Source organism: Kogia breviceps, chromosome 4 (genome assembly GCF_026419965.1).
Source record: "Kogia breviceps isolate mKogBre1 chromosome 4, mKogBre1 haplotype 1, whole genome shotgun sequence".
Classification (NCBI taxonomy): Eukaryota; Metazoa; Chordata; class Mammalia; order Artiodactyla; family Physeteridae; genus Kogia; species Kogia breviceps.
In genome coordinates this window covers 132,997,797-133,015,871 of record NC_081313.1, presented here as the reverse complement: position 1 = coordinate 133,015,871, position 18,075 = coordinate 132,997,797, and the positions used below count along the sequence as shown (strand labels likewise).

Genomic DNA, 18,075 nt, shown 5'->3' with positions numbered 1-18,075 from the left:
ATTAATATAACCCTTAGTAGACTTTGCTGTCCTGTCAACCACATCCAAATGGATGTGGCTTTCGTGTCTCTGAAGCCCATCACCCACACTTTCTTCATGTACCTAGACCTGGGTTTCTGGATTCCAAGGCAGACTTTGGATCTCACCTTTGATGCAGTCTCTTGCTTCATCTAGTAGATTTAGATATTTGGGTCCCAATTCTGACACTGCAACAAAGACTGTAAATTGTCCCCCAGTATTCATAGCCCCCTTTCTCTCAGACTAATAGAACTCCAGATTTTGAGATGTGCACATGGCTAAATAAAATAAAGACCTCATTTCTACAGTTCCCTTACAGCTAGGGCATGTAGCTAAGTTCTGACTAATGAGATGTGAGCCTAAGTAACATGAGTAAAATCTGGAGCCCTGTCCTTAGGAGAAAGAAATGAGCCCTCTTGGCCCTTTCTTGCCCCCAGCTCTCACTGGAATAGGGCGTGACATGAGCCATCTGAGACCATGTGGATGAGGCCCAGGCCCTAGGGGAGGCAGAACCTGGAAATGGAAGGAGGGTTCCTGATGCCAGAAGCGTAGGGCACGGAACAGCCTGATGGAACAGAGCCTCTGACAGCCCTGGGCTCACTGCTCTAGATGACTATACAAGAGAAGAGGAAACTTTGACCTTGTTTACAGCTCTGTTATTTGGGGTCTGTTATGTGCAGCTGACCCTACATCCCAATGAATATAGTCATCTATCATTTCAGCTTCTTCCACACCCATCCTGCCTGCTGGGAATTTGGCATCCAGTCCCTGTGGCTTCATCCAAAATGATGTTTCATGAACATCATTCACTCCTGTACACTGCCAAGATCATTACCACATCCACGTCTCATTGTTTATGACCCTCCTTTTAACTGACTTACCGTTTCATGTAAATACATTTATTTTAAAAGCAAACTAGATGGCTACTGTACATAGAAAACTCATCTCACTCGCCATAGAGGGAAGGTAACTCTACAAACGACGACAGCAAAAGTATCAATTTCTGGTGAGATGTGTGCATGAGGGGCTCTGAGCCTAAAGCCTGCTCTCTTTCTGTCTAAAAAAAAATAGCAGAGGAGGAAGAGAGATGAGTAAGTGAGAGAGGTAGAAGAGAAATAATGGTACCAAATGGATACTTTCTGCCTTGGGAAATCAGAAAGACTGAAGGAGCTGGGAAACAGGAGAAATGTTCTCTTGGGGTGAGTCTGGATTATTTGATGCTGTGTGAGGGCCCTCGACTCAAAAGCTGCAAAGGAGAAAACAAACTTCTGGAACAAACTTCCTTCAGGCCACCTTTGCTCCATGACGAGCCGTGGAGCTGCAGGGATGGCAAGCAAGCCCACAGGGGAGCCCCTGGGGCCCTCTTGTGGGTAAGCGTTTGGTGCAGTCTGGGCACAGGGACAGTTACTCACCCACTGGTAGGTCCTCGGGCAGGTTCACTGCTGACATGTTGAACAGGAATATTGGGGCCACGTTGGCTGCCACTGTAGGGACACAGAATGTTGGAACATCTGGACACCTCCATAAAGACTGACCCCCATCTGCCCCTGTGGGAGCCCACACCAGTCCCACTGGCCAACTTTCAGTCTAGCTCACCGGCCCAGGACTGGATTCCTCTCCAGGCCTCCCCAGAGCAGCCAAGCCCGGGGCTGGGCCATAGGAGTTGGGTGCTTGCTGATGAAGCAGCATCCCACCCTTCTGGAGGGTTCTGCTGAGGATCTCCAGGTTAGTGCTGCCCTGGTCGGGGAGGGGAGGTACCCACCAGACACCATGAGGGCAGGAAGCAAGAGGCAAGACAGCCACGGCCACATCATCACATCTGGAGGGACCTGGGGAAAGAGGCATCAGGGAAGGGGCACCTGAAGCCAGGCCTCCCTCCTCTGGTGGACCCTAATCAGTCGGGTCTGAACCCGGCCGACTCACCTCCATCACTCAAGGTTCTCCCCCAGGCCCCTATCAAATTCTGCCCATTTGCTAGATGTTCCAGGGGATGGGGAGTTGGGGGGCATGGCAGGAAGGGGCAGGGTAGCTGAGCCTGGTCTAGAGCCCCAGCCTGAGACTGACCCTGAACTTGACCCCAGGGTTCAGTGCCCACTGTGTAGCAGGCATGGATCCAAGTATATTACATACATAATCTCTTTATTCCTACAACTAGGTGGCTGCTAAGGGGCTTGCCTGAGGCCACACAGAGAGTCAATGGCAAGACCATACTCTGAAAACAGGTCTTTTGAACTCCAGAATTCATTCCCTCAACCACTGCACTAACCTGCCTGTTTAAAGTCCAAGCTAATAGCATCCTTCAAAATCAGGGGCCTGGAGAGGGACTATGACTTGTCCAGGACCATCCGGAGCCTCTGTGGGGGGGCTCGGTCCTTTGTCCCACTTGCTGACACAATTAATAGCTGCCTTTGCATCCTTTCTCAAAGTGTACTCCATGGAACCCAGCCCTGTAAGATGCTCCATAACAGAAGGTTTCCCTGGTCAAGTCAGTTTGGGAAGGGCTTTGTGCTCCTCTTGTTGATTGACAGCTGGGCAGGAACGCTTGGAAAACCCTGCCCTGCCCAGCCCAGTCTTCTTGGTCATCTTACATTACAAGCTATCCTTTATCTGGGAAAAGAGGGACTTTGATTCACTGTCATCGAGAGATAACTGAACCCTCAAGGCTCTTTCGTCCCAAAGGACAATTGTTACCAAAGCATGCTTCTTGCTCTCTGTCAAGAAAATGTGTTGCACGCTCGCATCTACATAATCATTCCATAAGACAGGATTTTTATTGCATACTCTTTTGTACCTTTTGGATTTCGTGCTAAGTGAATATATTAACTTTTCCAAAGATAAATTAAAGCTATAAAGCACACAAAGGAACACAGCTGCTGCTAAGCACCCTCACTGGGTCCCGGGCAGCTCCTACTCCTGCCCCACTGCGGCTGAGACAAGCGCTGTTTTCCAGAGGAGCCCGGCTCCAAAGCTATGGGAGAACCAAGAGGGAGGGACCCTCACCCACAGCAGACTCCGTATGACAGGCCCTCCGAGGGGGTGCGGAATGGCTTCCAGAGCTGAATCTTGACCGTGAAACACATCAGAAACCACAACTCCTCTCCCTCCCACCACCTATCCCTCCTCCTGTGTTCCTGCCTCAGGGATCGCCCATTTCCCCCATCACCCTTGACTCCCCCTCTCCCGAATGTCCCACATCCAGTCCAGTTCCTGAACCTCTTACACTTCTTTCCATCCTGCAACAGGCTTCCTCTCTCCCCAGCTCAGCCCTCCTCACGGTGTCCTTCCCTTCCGTCTCTAATCAAGTCCTCTCAACCAAAATTATCCTTCCTCACTCCCTCTAATCACCTTTCTCCCCTGCTCCAAACTTTTGAGTGGCTCCCCATTACCAAACTGCATACAAAGGCTTCAAACAGACCATCCGGCCCTGCTTCCCTCCCTCACACCTCCCACATCCACAGACCCACTCCGTTTTCCCTCATTTTGCGTATGCAGTTCCCTCTTTCTGGAATGCTTTACCCTGCCTTGCTAACTGATGAGCAGCCCCAAGGTCATCTTCTGTCCAGACACTCCTTCAGTGTTCCCACAGGAGGAGTTGACTCCTGCGCTGGCCTAGAGACCTCACCAGACGCTGCTCAGATCCTAGCCTAACCTCTGTAGCTCTCAGGGCCCATTATCTCTTTGCAGATCGGCCTCTCCCTCCAGACCAGGAGAGATGTGAAGGCAAGGTCCATGTCTGATTCATCTCTGTGACCCCAGGACCGAGCCCAGGGCTGAGCCCAGGGCAAGCTCAGGGGGCATTTCAGAAATGAATAAATGAGTGTGCCAGTGAATCATCGTAACCCCAGTGGCCTGACATGGAAAGCCTGAGAGGTAGGGCAGGGTGCAAGGGGTAAACATATGGGCTAGAGAGCCTGGGTGTCAATCCAATGTAATCTTGGGCAAATAACTTAACCTCTCTGGGCCTCAGTTCCACCATCTGTAAATTGGGAATAATAACAGCACCTACACTACAGGGTCTGTGTGAGGTTTTCACAGTGCCTGGCTCAAAGTATGTTAGCAAAAAAATGTCAGCAACTATTATCAGGGAGGAGATAAAAGTCTGTCTTCTGCCCCCCTTATCATTGGGAGCCCCATATTCTGCCCGGGCCAGCCTTGGTCACCTCACAGGCCCCTCTCGGTCAATGTCCCCTAGATAGCCAGAGGGACACTGGCACCAAACTGGCCACCATCCTCTGGGCTTGGCTTGCCTTCACCTGTCCTGAAGTTCCAGCTTTAGTCTTCCCCCTTTAACACAAAGTTGTCTTTGCCCAACTTTGCCCAGATCTACTGGGGCATCAAGAGGGTTGGTCATTTTCAATATCTGCTGACATTTTCTGAGCACCTACTCTGTGCTGAGTACCCTGATTTATCCATTCATTGCCCTAACAAATACTTATTGGCTGTCCTTGATCCACTATGTGCCTGACCTTGTTCCCAGCACTGGGGATACAACAGTAGGTATAACAGTCAAGGTGCTGCCTTCACCAAATTTATACTTAACGAATAAGACAGACCCTAAACAAGCAAGGAAAGTACTGTCTAATTGATTACTGCATTAAGTGCTATGAAGGGAGAGAATGTGGGCATTGCGAGCGTACAGTAAAGGGACACTACTTTAGGCAGTCTGGCAGATAAAGAGGGCTGCAGACTTTTTAACACTCCTCTCAGCAAGATGTGAGAATTGCTCCCCTTGAATCTGGTGCATTCATCATGTTTTTATTTTCTGTATTTTATGATGCTTTGACATTTTGGGGGCCTTGCTGGTCTGGGAAAGGCTGCCCCTATCAGGGCTAGCTAATGCTTAGAGATAACAAGTGATTTGTCTGCAAACACTCTTCTCATATATAAACCAACAAAATCAAAGCCTGTATTCCCAGCTGCCACCTTTATCAACTCTCACACACCAAACCGATATTCCTGCTGCTTCAAATCTCCCCAGGACCAGGTACTGGATGACGAAGCATGACTCCTATAACCTGCCAAAATTAGTCAAACTATCCAATCCTAAGCCTGCTCAGCTGCTTAACCTGCAGCTTCCTTCCCAACTTCCTTCCCACCTTCCTTCCCATGGAAAGTGCAGTAAGGGCTCTGGGCCCTGCTTTCCCCTCACTCCTTCTGCCTCCTGACCAAACCTGGTGCTTCCCCATATGGCCCTGCATGGTGTGGCACGCCTCCTCCTCTAGGGAACTGTGAGTAATAAAATCTTCCTTCAATGTCTTTAGCCTCTCCAGATCATCACTCTGTCATCTGCATAAATTAAAAATCCTGGGGAATTCCCTGGTAGTCCAGTGGTTAGGACTCTGCACTTTCACTGCCGAGGCAATGGGTTCAATCCCTCATTGGGGAACTAAGATCCCACAAGCTGTGCAATGTGGCCAAAAAAAAAAAAAAAAACCACAAAAATATACAATGGAGAAAAGATGGTCTTTTCAATAACTGGTGCTGGGAAAATTGGACAGCTATATGTAAAAAATTAAATTAGAAAAATTTCTCATACCATATACAAAAATAAACTCAAAATGGATTAAAGACCTAAATGTAAGACTGGTAAACCATAAACCTCCTAGTAGAAAACATGGGCAGAACACTCTTTGACAAAAATTGTAGCAATATTTTTTTGATCTGCCTCCTAAATCAAAGGAAATAAAAGCAAAAGTTTTAAAAAGGGGACCTAATTAAACTTAAAAGCTTTTGCACAGCAAAGGTAACCATCGACAAAACAAAAAGACAACCTACCAAATAGGAGAAAATATTTGCAAATGATGTGACTGACAAGGGCTCAGTATGCAAAATACATAAACAGTTCATATAACTCAACATCAATAAAAACAAAAAATCTGATTAAAAATTGGGCAGAAGATGTGAATAGATATTTTTCCAGAGAAGACATACAGATGGCCAACAGGCACATGAAAAGATGCTCGATGTTGAGCATCATCATAGAAATGCAAATTAAAGCCACAATGAGATATCATCTCACACCTGTCAGAATGGCTATCATCAAAAAGATCAGAAATAACAAATGCTGATGAGGATGTGGAGAAAAGGGAACCCTTGTACACTGTTGGTGGGAATGTAAATTGGTACAGCCACTATGAAAACAACATGGAGGTTTCTCAAAAAATTAAAAATAGAACTACCATATGACCCAGCAATTCCACTCCCATATATGTATCTGGAAAAAAATGAACACTAATTCAAAAACATAAATGCACCCCAATGTTCATAGCAGCATCATTTACAATTGCCAAGATATGGAAGCAACCTAAGTGTCCACCAACATATGAATGGATAAAGATGTGGTATATATATATATATATATATATACATACATACATACATATACATACAGTAGAATACTACTTAGCCATAAAAAAAGAATAAAAATTTGCCACTTGCAACAACATGGATGGACCTAGAGGGTATTATACTAAGTGAAATAAGTCATACTGTATCATATCATTTATATGTAGAATCTAAAAAATAAAACTAACTAATGAATATCACAAAAAAGAAACAGACACAGATATAGAGAACAAACTAGTGGTTACCAGTGGGAACAGGGAAGAGAGGGGCAAGATAGGGGTAGGGGATGAAGTACAAACTACTGGGTATAAAATAAATAAGCTAAAAAGATACATTGTATAACGCAGGGAATATAGCCAACATTTTATAATAACTAGAAGTGGATTGTAACCTTTAAAGATTGTGAATCACTATGTTGTACACCTGAAACTTATAAAATATTGTACAGCAACCATACCTCAATTAAAAAAATAAAATAAAAATAGCACAGGTTTTACAATTGAGACATCTGGGCAGGCCCTGTGACTGATCAACAGAATATGGCACCAGAGATGCTGCACCAGTTTCCAGGCCCTGGTCTCATGATATTGGGAGATTCCCCTTCCTGCCTCTTGAAGCACACTCTCTTGGGACTCAGCAGCCATGCTATAAGGAAGCCCAAGCAGCTCCTTGAAGAGGTTCATGTGGAGAGGAACCAAAGCCCCTGGCCCACAGCCCAGTCGAGCTACCAGTCGATAGGCAACACCCACCTATGTAAACAAGCCATGTGTGTGAGCCACCCTGAAATGGTCCCTCTACCTCCAGATGAGCCATCCCTACTGAGCCCTGCCCAAATGGCAGATTTCCCATCATAATAAATGACTGTTGTTGCTGTTTGCCAGTGAGCCTTGGCATGGTTTGTTCTGCAGGAGTGGATAATGGGAACACATAGGGTGAAGTCTCTGAGGACATGAAATGTCAGCAGAGATCTGAGGGGTGAGAAAAGGTGTAAGGAGTAGAGGATGGCGCTTCCTGTTAACCATGGACAGTTCAACATTGATCTCCACTTCCTCCCTCTTGAAATCCCACTAAAACGATAGTAAAGATTTTAGAATTGGAATGAATTGATGAGAGATGATCACCTTATCAAGCTAATGATAGTTAAAACCAGAGTAAGGATGGGGGTAAAGAACACCCACAGGAAGCAAGCTCAAAACCCCAACAAGGGCTTCCCTGGTGGCGCAGTGGTTGAGAGTCCGCCTGCCGATGCAGGGGTCAAGGGTTCGTGCCCCGGTTCGGGAAGATCCCACATGCTGCGGAGCGGCTGGGCCCGTGAGCCATGGCCGCTGAGCTTGCACGTCCGGAGCCTGTGCTCCGGCAACGGGAGAGGCCACAACAGTGAGAGGCCCGTGTACCACAAAAAAAAAAAAAAAAAAAAAACCCCAACAAGCCTGAAGGATTGAAGGTTCTAGGACCCTCTGAAAGCAGAGGTTTGCAGTGGCCTGAAGGCAGGAAACTGGTTGAAGGTTTGCATGAGAAGCAATTAGACTCCAGACACTACTTCCTCATCCTAACCCTAGAGCACAAGGAGGCTGCTTCCTGGGGAGGCTGAATCAGAGAGCTCTGGACTCAGGGACACGAGGCCCAGTGGAGGTAGGGGCACCATAGCAAGATAGGGCGTTAAGTGAAAGACCACACACTACATGGTGACACTCTCAGCCCCTTCTCCCCAATCCGTCCCAAGAGCACTGGCTGATGATATGACCCCTCCCACAACAACCAGAAATAAAAATCAGAGAAAGCTGATGCACCTAAGAGAAAAGCCCCAGATTCTGAACCGCCAGGGCCTCCATTGGATCACTCTATGGTGTGGCCTCCAGGAAACAAGCCCCACCCACAGGGTCCCAGTCAGCTTTTCGGAGACTCCTTTTTAGTTAGAGCCAGCCAGGGATCACCAGGCGTCGAAAGGAAGACAGAGGCAATGGCACCCTTCGTTTCAGGAATTTAGCAAACTGGCTGGCATTATGTCGGCAGCTTGAAATCAGCGGGGATGGAAGTATTTACACCGTGGAAATAAGCAAACACATCAAATCATGGAAACCTGCACACCAGTGACAGACACTGAAAAACCCAAACCAAATCAAACAAAAACATGGAAAAAAGCAACTCAGAGGGTGGGTTTTGTTCTAAATCTTGTAGTATTATTTGGAATGCTTACATTAAATATCCATGTTACTTTGATAGAGCGAGCACTGTTATAGGGTCCTTCCAGGTTGTACGGACAATACAAGAGATGGCCCCGGGTCAGGTAAGAACCAGGTGTGTTCCAGGAATTGAAAGAGGGGCTGTGTGGCTGGAGCACAGGGACAGAGGGGAGAGGGGTGGGAGATGAGCCTGGAGAAGTAGGCTGGGGCCAGATCATGCTGGGCCCTGTAAGACATGGTCAGGATGGTTTGTTTTATTCTAAGAAAAACAGAAGGTCATTTCAGGGTTTTGAGCAGGGAAGCGACAGGGATTCATTTACTTTTCTTAAAGATCTTTCCAGCTGCTGTGTGCCAGTGGGCTGAAATGGTGGCAGCAGGGCTGGAGAGAGGAGGTGAGAGTAGAGATATATTTTGGAGGCCGGATGTTTGGAATTCACGTAATTTAATCTCCTTTTGCAGACAGGGAAACGGGCTCAGAATGATCCGTTAAGGATCTCACAGCTAGAAATGAGTGGGATTCAAACACAGTTCTCCAAGCTCAAGGCCCTGGTCTCTCCCATGCACAGAGGGAAGGGTGCAGCCCCACCTTCCGCCAGGACCCCAGCAGGAGAGGCAAAACCCAGTTCAGCTGTGGACTCAAAATCTTTGAAGCATGCTCCCTCTTTGACACAGTAATCTAACTAACCTAAAATAAAGAAACTTTTTGCAGAAAGTTATTCATCCCAAGCGATTATTTCTGACCTTGGAAATTGGAAGTAAACTAAACATGAAACACAAGCAAATGCTTAGGAAAAATGTGGCCGAGCCCTTGGCAGAACGTGTGGCAGCCATTTGACATCGTGGTGATGAACAGTAAGAGCTGCCACGTAAGGAACAGCTACGACGTGCCAGACCCTGGCCCGGATGCTATGTAACACTCACAAGAGCACTTAAGGGTAGAAGCCATTATACCCACTTTACACATGGGGAAACTAAAGCTCAGAGAGGTGAAGAGCCTTGCTTGAGTTTACAGAGCTGAGAAGCTGCAGAGCTGTGCTGGGCAATTCAGTGCCCTTCCCTGAGCCTATTTCCTCATCTGTAGGATGAGAATGATACCTCCAATAAGTGATGAGTTGGGGGCAGTGGGGGGGCGGCGAATGAGAATAGAATGTGCCAGCTCAGTGCCTGGCACACAGTAGGTGCGCAGCAAATGCAAATCCCTTCCTTGTGCATCTTGTGGGGCCATCTTCACTTTACGACTGCTACTCCCAGTATGGTCACCACAGAAACAGCTGCCGTGTCTCCCCTGTGCCCATGATCCTGCCCATGCCCTGAGATAGAGTGTAGAGGTCAAGAACAGGGCAGGGCTGTGTGTGGATGACACCAAGGACTGTATTTCTGGGTCATCACCTGCAGTGGGACTGTTGGCTTGCCAACGTCCCCGAAGATGATAGCTGGGGACAGCCCACTTGCTGGACAGCAGGGCTATGCTCAGCCAGGTTGGGAAGTGCAGGTGGACCCGCTTCCTGGGAGGAATTAATAAGCCCTCAGTCCTCAGAATCACATATGCTGAGCCACAGTCCTCAGTGAGGAGACGACTGTGCTGTGGGGATGGCGATGCCGTGAGAGGTGCTGGCGCGATGGAGTTGGGGTCCAGAGAGAGCAGTTTGGTCAGGGGTAGGGATGGCAGAGGGCATGGAAGTGGGGATGGCGGTGGGGGTGAGGTGGGGGCGGAGGCAACAGTGATGTCCGTGATGATGCGGGCGGGCATGCAGATGGAGCTGGGCTCCGGTGATGCTGATAGGCTGCTGGCATCCGCTGTGTGAGCAAAATCCAGGACACTTAACACTGGCCGGATGCAGCTAGCTCTGACACCCCCTTGGGGTGTGACCTTGGACCTAACACCCTCACCTCTTTTGCTCCCTCGCTTCCCCTCCTTTAGAGGTGAAATCAGCAGCCCTAGGACTATTGGCACTTAAGGGTGCAGCCTCAGGTATGCCAGCTGTGCTCCTCACCAAGTCAAAGTGCAGTAGGGAAGACAGGAGACTTCTGTTCTGGGATCCAGTCCCCAGGGGAAGGGAGTAGGCACGATAGCCGAGTACTGTGGCTGGAACTTTGCACCCTTCACCACTGACAATGGGTGCAAAGCACACTGTGGCCCTGGATGGGAAGGGACGCGACCCAGTGAGTAAGGGGATGGGAACTCAGAGCGGGATGTCTGTGTTCTCTCCTGCCAGGCTTCTGGTTCTCTCTTCCCCTTTGGCCAGACTCTCCCACAGGCCGTGCAGAGGCCCCAGGGTCGAGATGGAGGCAGAACAGCCTTCACCACAGGCTTCATTCTGCAGGGTCCCTGAGGCCTCCACCTCCAGGTCCCCTTCCCCCACCCAGCTCTACCCATCACTCATAAAAGTTTCTTCTGACTCCCCCCTCCCATTCTCATAGGGCCTCAAGAAGCCTGTGACCTTTACTCAGAGCAGCATGATGACCTTTGATGTTCTGTGTGAGGCACACGGAGTCTTTTACCTGCGTCAAGCCCTCACCATCCCCCGGGAAGGAAGAGAGGGCTGAGTCCCAGGGAAGCTCAGGCTCCTGCTCAACACGCCACGCCCGGGGCAGAGCCGGGCCGTCCCCCCACTGCCTCCCAGTCCAGCGCTCTTTCTCACTGCCACGCCTCAGCCCTGGGTTTCACACAATCTTGCCTCCTCCTTGTCACAAAAACTTTTATAAACACACGCTCAGTTGATCATGATGAGGCCAAAGTTCTACAGTCAGAGCATCATCCTCTGGATTCGGTCACCTGAGAAAAATGCACAGAGCCCGTCTGAGCTGGGGAAGGCGCAGGCTGAACCTGCCCCACCAGTGAGCCTGCCCACGTCACCAGGCTCGGCCACTCCCAAGCTCAAACCTCTGCCATGGCTCCCACTGGCTGCGGAAGCCACTTCCTGTCCCTCCGCTTGGCAAGCTAGGGCCTCACAGTTGCTGGGTCTCTTCCCACACAAGCCTTCTTCCCCTCCTGTGGCCCACGGGCATTGAATGCTCCTGTTCTCAGTACACAGCCTGTTTTCCTGCCTCCAGACATTTGCATATGCCCTCCCCTCTGCCCAGAACACCTTCCCTAGTCTTCTGCATATGTGCAAATTCTCTCCATCCTCCAAGGCCAGGTCAGGTGTGGAGTCAAGTTCAGGCATTGGTGGCCCCTCCACTGGCCCCTAAGCTCCTGGTACGCCAGCAGGGGCAAGGGACAGAGCGAGCACCAATGAACAAGAAGTGAATGGAGTAAAATAGATAACCAGTAAGGACCTACTGTATAGCACAGGGAACTATACTCAATATTTTGTAACAACCTATAAGGGAAAAAAATCTGAAAAAAGAATATATGTATAACTGAATCACTTTGCTGTACACCTGAAACTAACAACATTGAAAATACTATTAAATTGAAGAAGAAGAAGAAGAAGAAGAAGAAGAAGAAGAAGAAGAAGAAGGAGAAGGAGAAGGAGAAGGAGGAGGAAGAGGAGGAGGAGGAGGAGGAGGAGGAGGAGGAGGAGGAGGAGGAGGAGAAGGAGAAGGAGAAGGAGAAGAAGAGGAAGAGAAGAGGAGGGGAGGGGGAGGGGAAGGGGAAGGAAAAGGGGGAGGGGGTGGAGGGGGAGGAGAAGATGGGGAGGAGAAGGGGGAGGGGGAGGGACAGGGGGAGGAGGAGGAGGAGGAGAAGGAGAAGAAGTGAATGGAGTTGCCCATGGACTATCCTGGGGAAGGGACCCAACAGGGCCCAGGCCAGTCGCTTCCCCAGGGATCCTTTGTGCCAGGCAGCCCTAGGCTGAGGCATGGGAGTGAAGGAGGCATGGCTTTCTCCAGGTCCCAGTCCCTGCACAGCTGAGCCCTGGGGCTCTGCTTTGCTCCTCTCTGACTCTCAGTTTGTCTCCTGACAAATGAGACTATCTACATTCTAGAAATTACAGCTTCTTTTCCCCCAAGCTCTCTCTACACTTCCCTTTCCTAGCCCTCAAAAAGTGCTTGGGGAAGAGTCAAAAAGGATGCAGAGGTGAATTAGAGTGGCTCTGGCCCCCACCCCAAGAGACATTCAGGCCCTTGGGCCTGTCCCTTTGGGAGGGGCATACCCACCCCCTGCGGCAGCCACAGCTCTCAACAGCCCATGGCTCCAAGACTTTCTAGAATTCGGAGGCACTGGGAGTGTGGACCCTAGGACTGCTCAGGGCCTCCAGGAGGGTCAGAGACGGAGGTGGCCCTCCTCACCCATGGACTCCCTGCAGGCAGGGTCAGCCACCAGCCACTCCACCACTTCCAACTGACCACAAACTCTCACTTCTGCTTTCTCGCCTTCTTCTTTACTTCTCACAGTTGTTTCCCAGCTGTAGGAATTATCATTCCGGGGTCCAGGTGAAGAATCTGAGGCTCAGAGAAGCTCAGAGAGGGATGGCCCAGAGGAAGGGGCAGAGCGTTAGACCCAGACTGGCTCCCAAACCAGGAACCCCTGGGCAAGCCTTGGTCTGGGCTCCACTTGATGCCACCAGGGCCCTGGGGCCCCTCCAGTCCCATCTCCAGGCTGCTTCCCTGGCAAATAGACGTGGAGTCAAATGACCCTGAGTTTGGAGTGCTGCATTTTACTTACCTCAGGCAAGCCCTTATCCTCCTGGCCTCAGTTTCCCCCCTGAGAATAGGGTGTGGATAAGAACCAGAGTCCACACACTGGTTACAGCCTGTTTCCATAAGTTGGATCTCAGTGTTCCCCAGGCCCCTGTTTTTGTGCCTGGTGCCCCAACCCAGCAGTCCCTGCCTCAGGGAAGAGGCCCAGGCCCGGCTCAGCTCTCAGCCAAGTCTCCACCTGGTACCCCAGGGCGAAGAGATGTGTCGGGGCCTGGGAATGTGCCAGAGCTGGGGGCCACCTGTAGTGAGTCCCAACTAGACACTTCCTAGTCTGGGCCGAGGAGGCACCGGACTTCATTACCGACCACAGGCCAAACTGCTCTGGGGCTCTCCAGCATCTTTCCTGCACTATTGCCGTCCCCATTCTACAGATGAGGAAACTGAGGCCCAGAAGAGTTATGGAGCCCACCCAAAGTCAGGATGGAGCTGGGATCTGAACCCATGCAGCTGGAGATGGAGCCCAGTCCTTTCTCTTTTGAGCTCTGGAGCCCCCTGGCTCATCCACCCTGTCTTCCCCGCTTTAGGTTTCCCGTGAGAGGGGCCAGGGCGTGTGAATTCATTTTTCTAGGGCACCTGCCTCCCTTCTGTCCTGAGAAGAAACCTCTTTGGATCCAAATCGCCCAAGGCCTTAGAAGGGAAGGGAGCCATCGGAAACTTGGGAATAGGTATTACTAGCCTCACGATGCAAGAGACACTGAGGCCTTGCGGCCAGGCTGGGACTCACTCCAGGTCGGCTCAGCTCAGCTCCAGTGCTTGCTTCCTCCTCCCAGCGCTCCCACCCAGCTGTGGGGGAGACCCCCAGAGCACGCCGTGGTCCCAACGACCACACTCGGTCCCTACCACTGGCCGGGAGACCCCGCGCCCCTGCTGCAGAGGAGCTGTGCCCTCCTTACCTGTGCCCTGGAAGGGCCCCCGGAGGCAGATGATGGGCTCTGAGGCACAGGTGGGCACCTTCTGGGGCCTGCGGTGGTGCGGCCAGCAGACTTTGACACCACCTCCGCCTCCCCTGAGCAATCATTAACCCTGAGAGAGACCACACCTCCTGGGATGGGAAGGAGTCCTCAGGAGGCCCGGGCCACAGCTGAGGAGAGGGTAGGAGGGCAGGATCTAGGTGACAGTCCCTGTGCTCCCAGGCCTGGAGGCCTAGGTCACAGCAGCCAGGGTCTGGCAGAACCGAACCCGGAGAGTGTGGGAACCAGGCCCAGACCTGGGGCAGGCGGGAGGCAGGGAGGGTGAGCCCTCCATCCCCTCCTTGCTACAAGAGTCTGCTGTGGCAGAGGACCTGTGAGGAAGGTGAGAAAGGCAATAGGTCAGGGAAGGGAACTAGTAAAATAGTGTAATAATCAAACACGAGGTCTTCACTGAGGAGTGAAGGCAACCTTGATTGTTCCCCTCCTTTGAGGCCCTCAGAGGGTATCTACCTCCCCCCCCCTCACCGCCAGGAGCTCATCCACCCTCAGGCTGGCTTTAAATATCTTCCCAGAATCTACAGCCTCCCAGCAGAGGCCGAACCCCCAACTCCTCCTCCAGTCTCAGGCCCACCCATCCCCGTGTTGACACAGGAGAAAAGGGATCTCAAGTTCTTGGGGCTGGGAGGCCTGGGGAAGTCACCGCCCCTCCTTGAGCCATGCTGCCTGTGTCTGGACCATGGGGCGCTGGGTCCTCCCGCACCAGGGGCCGATGAGGGTGGCCAGGGAGACACCCAGCCCAGGATGGGCACTCAGTGAGGCCTGGAACAACCAAAAGAGATCATGAGATGCAAATACACTCTCAGCTCCACGGAAGTCCTAGGGGAGGATGTCCTTGTGCCTCCTGAGTGGAGTTGGAATCAGCATTTATTGAGCACCTATGATGTGTTTTGCATCATTGTCTCTCTGATGTCTGACATAGCCCAGGAGAGGCAGGTTCCATTATAACCATGCCTACGCTACAGAGAAGTGTCATGGGGCTCAGAGAGGGGAAGTGACCGTAAGCCAGGAACCAACTCTGACCACAGCACCAAGGCCCTGCAATGAGGGAAGAGTCCTCCTCGCTCACCTCAACGTTCCCCATTTCTCCTCACCCAGTGGGGCCTCCTCCACACTCCCCCCCTGCCTACCCCCTGTTCTGGCCACCTAGCAGCTCTCCTCGCTTCCCTGGTAACAACACCCAGTTTTCCTTTGGGGAACTTCCTCACCCCTCCTTCTCCTCACCCCATGAGGTGCATGTGATGAGGCCTGACCAGTCCAGCACAGCATCCCCCTGGCCAGAGCTGCTGGTTTGAGTTTGGGCATGTGACCAAAGCTGGGTCAGTTAGAACAAGTGGGACTCAAATAAAGGACTTTTGTTGGAACTGCTGAGAATGAGAACCTCGTTGCTCCCTGCTGGGATGTCCAAGCTGTGAGAAAGCGACTTCCAACAGCTGTCTGTCTTACTACCATGAGGGAAAGATCTACAGAGAAATAATCCAAGACTGAGTAAAGCAGAGCTGAGAAATGGAGACACGTGGACTTCTCAAGCCTTTGTGTGAGCCCCTAGATGTAGCCATGCCTGAAGCAATCACCACCAGACTCTTCCATTATTGAAACAATACATTCATTTTTTTTGCTAGGTCTGGTTGAATTAGTCTGTCTTGACTACATTGCACCTCAGGCAGGAAGTTCCCCATCCCTATACCACCCCACCCAGACACTAAGGATGGTGCACAGAGTTAGGGTAAGAGAGGCCAGAGTTCGAACTTGGCTCGGCCATCTCCCTGTTAAGCCTCCTGGAGTCCCCACTTCTCCCTGTAGCATGATATTGGACATCTGCACTCATAACTTAGAGAAAATAATATTCCTTACTTCACAGGATTCTTGTGAGGATAAAACCAGATCACTGAGATACTGTTCCTGGCATGGGGACTGGCACATAGCAAGGACCCCACCCACCAATTGTCTGGGCTCCCAGGGTATTGAATCCATAGCTTGCTCAGGATACAAGCTCACTGTCTTGTCGTCATCCTGGGTGGCTCTCTCCTCATGGCAGGTGCCACACCTGACTTACACTCAACAGATATATGTATCAGGTAGTTACAATATGCCAGGCACTTTAAAAGAATGTTTGTTTCCTAAACCTCCAATTTTAAAACTGATTATCAAAATATATATGCTGCGTGTATACCCGTGTTCATAGCAGCGTCATTCACAATAGCTAAAATGTGGAAGCAACCCAAATGTCCATTGACAGATGGATGAGCAAAATGTGGTCTATACGCACAATGGAATATTAGTCAGCCTTTAAAAGGAAGGGAATTTTGACACATGCTACAAATGCTATAAATGAACCTCGTTACACTAAGTGAAACAAGCCTGTCACAAAAAGACAAAAATTTATTCCACTTATGGGAGCTACTTAAAGTATTCAAAATTATAGATAGAAAGGAAAATGGTAGTTACCAGGGGCTGGGGGAGGGAGGAATGGGGAGTAATTGTTTAATGGATACAGACTTTCAGTTTTGCAAGATGAAATGAGTTCTGGAGACAGATGGCAGAGATATTTGCACAGCAATATGAGTGTACTTAATACCACTGAACTGTACATTTGAAATGGTTAAGATGGTAAACTTTATGTTATATATTTTACCACAATTTTTAAAAATTGGAAAAATTATGTGCTACAACAGATTAAAAAGTGAAGAAACCTGGATGAAAGGAAAACAAATGAGAAAAATGAGGAAAATTTAGGCCTGAGTAGAGTCCATAAAATATTTAAACATTTGCCTTGAAGTTCTGGATAATGTCAGAGGTGGGCCATGAATTGGGTTCTGAGCTTCCCAGCAGGCAAGGCAAAGAGGGAAACAGGATCTGGGATCCATTAAGTTCAGCATCCATGCAACAGAGACTGGGGGTGGGAGAGAGAGAGAGAAATCACGAGCCAGGGTCTGGGAGCTATGGTGCAATTCCTAACACCTAAGAGGTGTTTCCCTCTTGTGTGTCTCCAAGGAAAGGATGCTGCAGGAGGTTGGATGGTACTTGACACAGCTATTATAACTTAGCTGTCAAGAGATCAGGTTCAGGGTCGGGGCTGGGTTCAATTGTAGTGAGGCAAGTTACAGAATCTCTCTAAGCCTCAATTTCCTCATCTGTAAATTATGGATTATGTATGAAACCTACCTCAGAAGGTGGTGGTAAGGATGAAATGAAGTCATGCACTTAAAGTCCTGAGCACAGTGACTAACACAGAGTGAAGGCTCATGGAATATTAGCTTTGTAGTGGTGTGGTGGGATCACTGGTGTCTTAACTGGTAGGCGGAGAGGTAGGGAACACTGACCAGAGCTCCTGGCTCCAGGCCCACCGCAGACCAAGGGAGATAGCCTGGCCTCTCTGCCCAGGACCAGGTAGGGCAGACCCCAACCTAAGGCCCTGCTCTCCCTCCCTGCTCTGACCATTGGGGCCAACAGCTCTGGATCACTGCTCCGACCCCCACAGGGCATGTCCTGGCCTACCCAGACCTTTGGCCGGTGTGTATGTGAGCTGGGTGTGGCCAGATGGTGCCATTACCATCTCAAGGGGCACCTGTCTGCCTGCCACAAGGCGACCTGAAAAACTTACTGGGCTCTGGGGCTGTGATGATCCAGGTCTGAGTCACAGATCCAGACCCAGAGTCAGTTTGGGTACTGGTAGACAGCCAGGCACACAGTAGGGCTAAGAGGCCAGAATGTGGAATCAGATGACCTGGGTCCTAATCATCTCCCTACCACTTACCAGCTGGGGACTTAGGCAAGGGAGTTCATCTCCCTGACCCTCAAAGTCCTCATATGTAAAATGGGCACAACAGCAGAAACCAACTCATAGGTTTGTTATAAAGATGAAGCAGGTAACATGGTAAAGCACCAGCACAGGGGAAGTGATAAAGAGGTGTGCA

The 18,075-nt window shown here is 50.2% G+C and overlaps 1 protein-coding gene across 4 annotated transcripts in view; it reads right to left on the bottom strand.

Annotated features, from left to right (window-relative positions):
* The window catches only part of CDHR2 (cadherin related family member 2), a 47,903-nt gene that overhangs the window by 25,119 nt on the left and 4,709 nt on the right, over nucleotides 1-18,075 (bottom strand). For all 4 annotated transcript variants that reach the window (XR_010840287.1, XM_067031911.1, XM_059063512.2 and 1 more), the window contains exons 2-3: nucleotides 1,781-1,847; nucleotides 1,431-1,502 (exon numbers count right to left, since the gene is read on the bottom strand). Coding sequence is in view for 2 of the 4 variants with exons in the window: in XM_059063512.2 (XP_058919495.2) it covers nucleotides 1,431-1,502; nucleotides 1,781-1,832 (124 nt within the window). In the remaining 2 variants the exon portion in view is untranslated. The remainder of the gene's footprint in view (nucleotides 1-1,430; nucleotides 1,503-1,780; nucleotides 1,848-18,075) is intronic.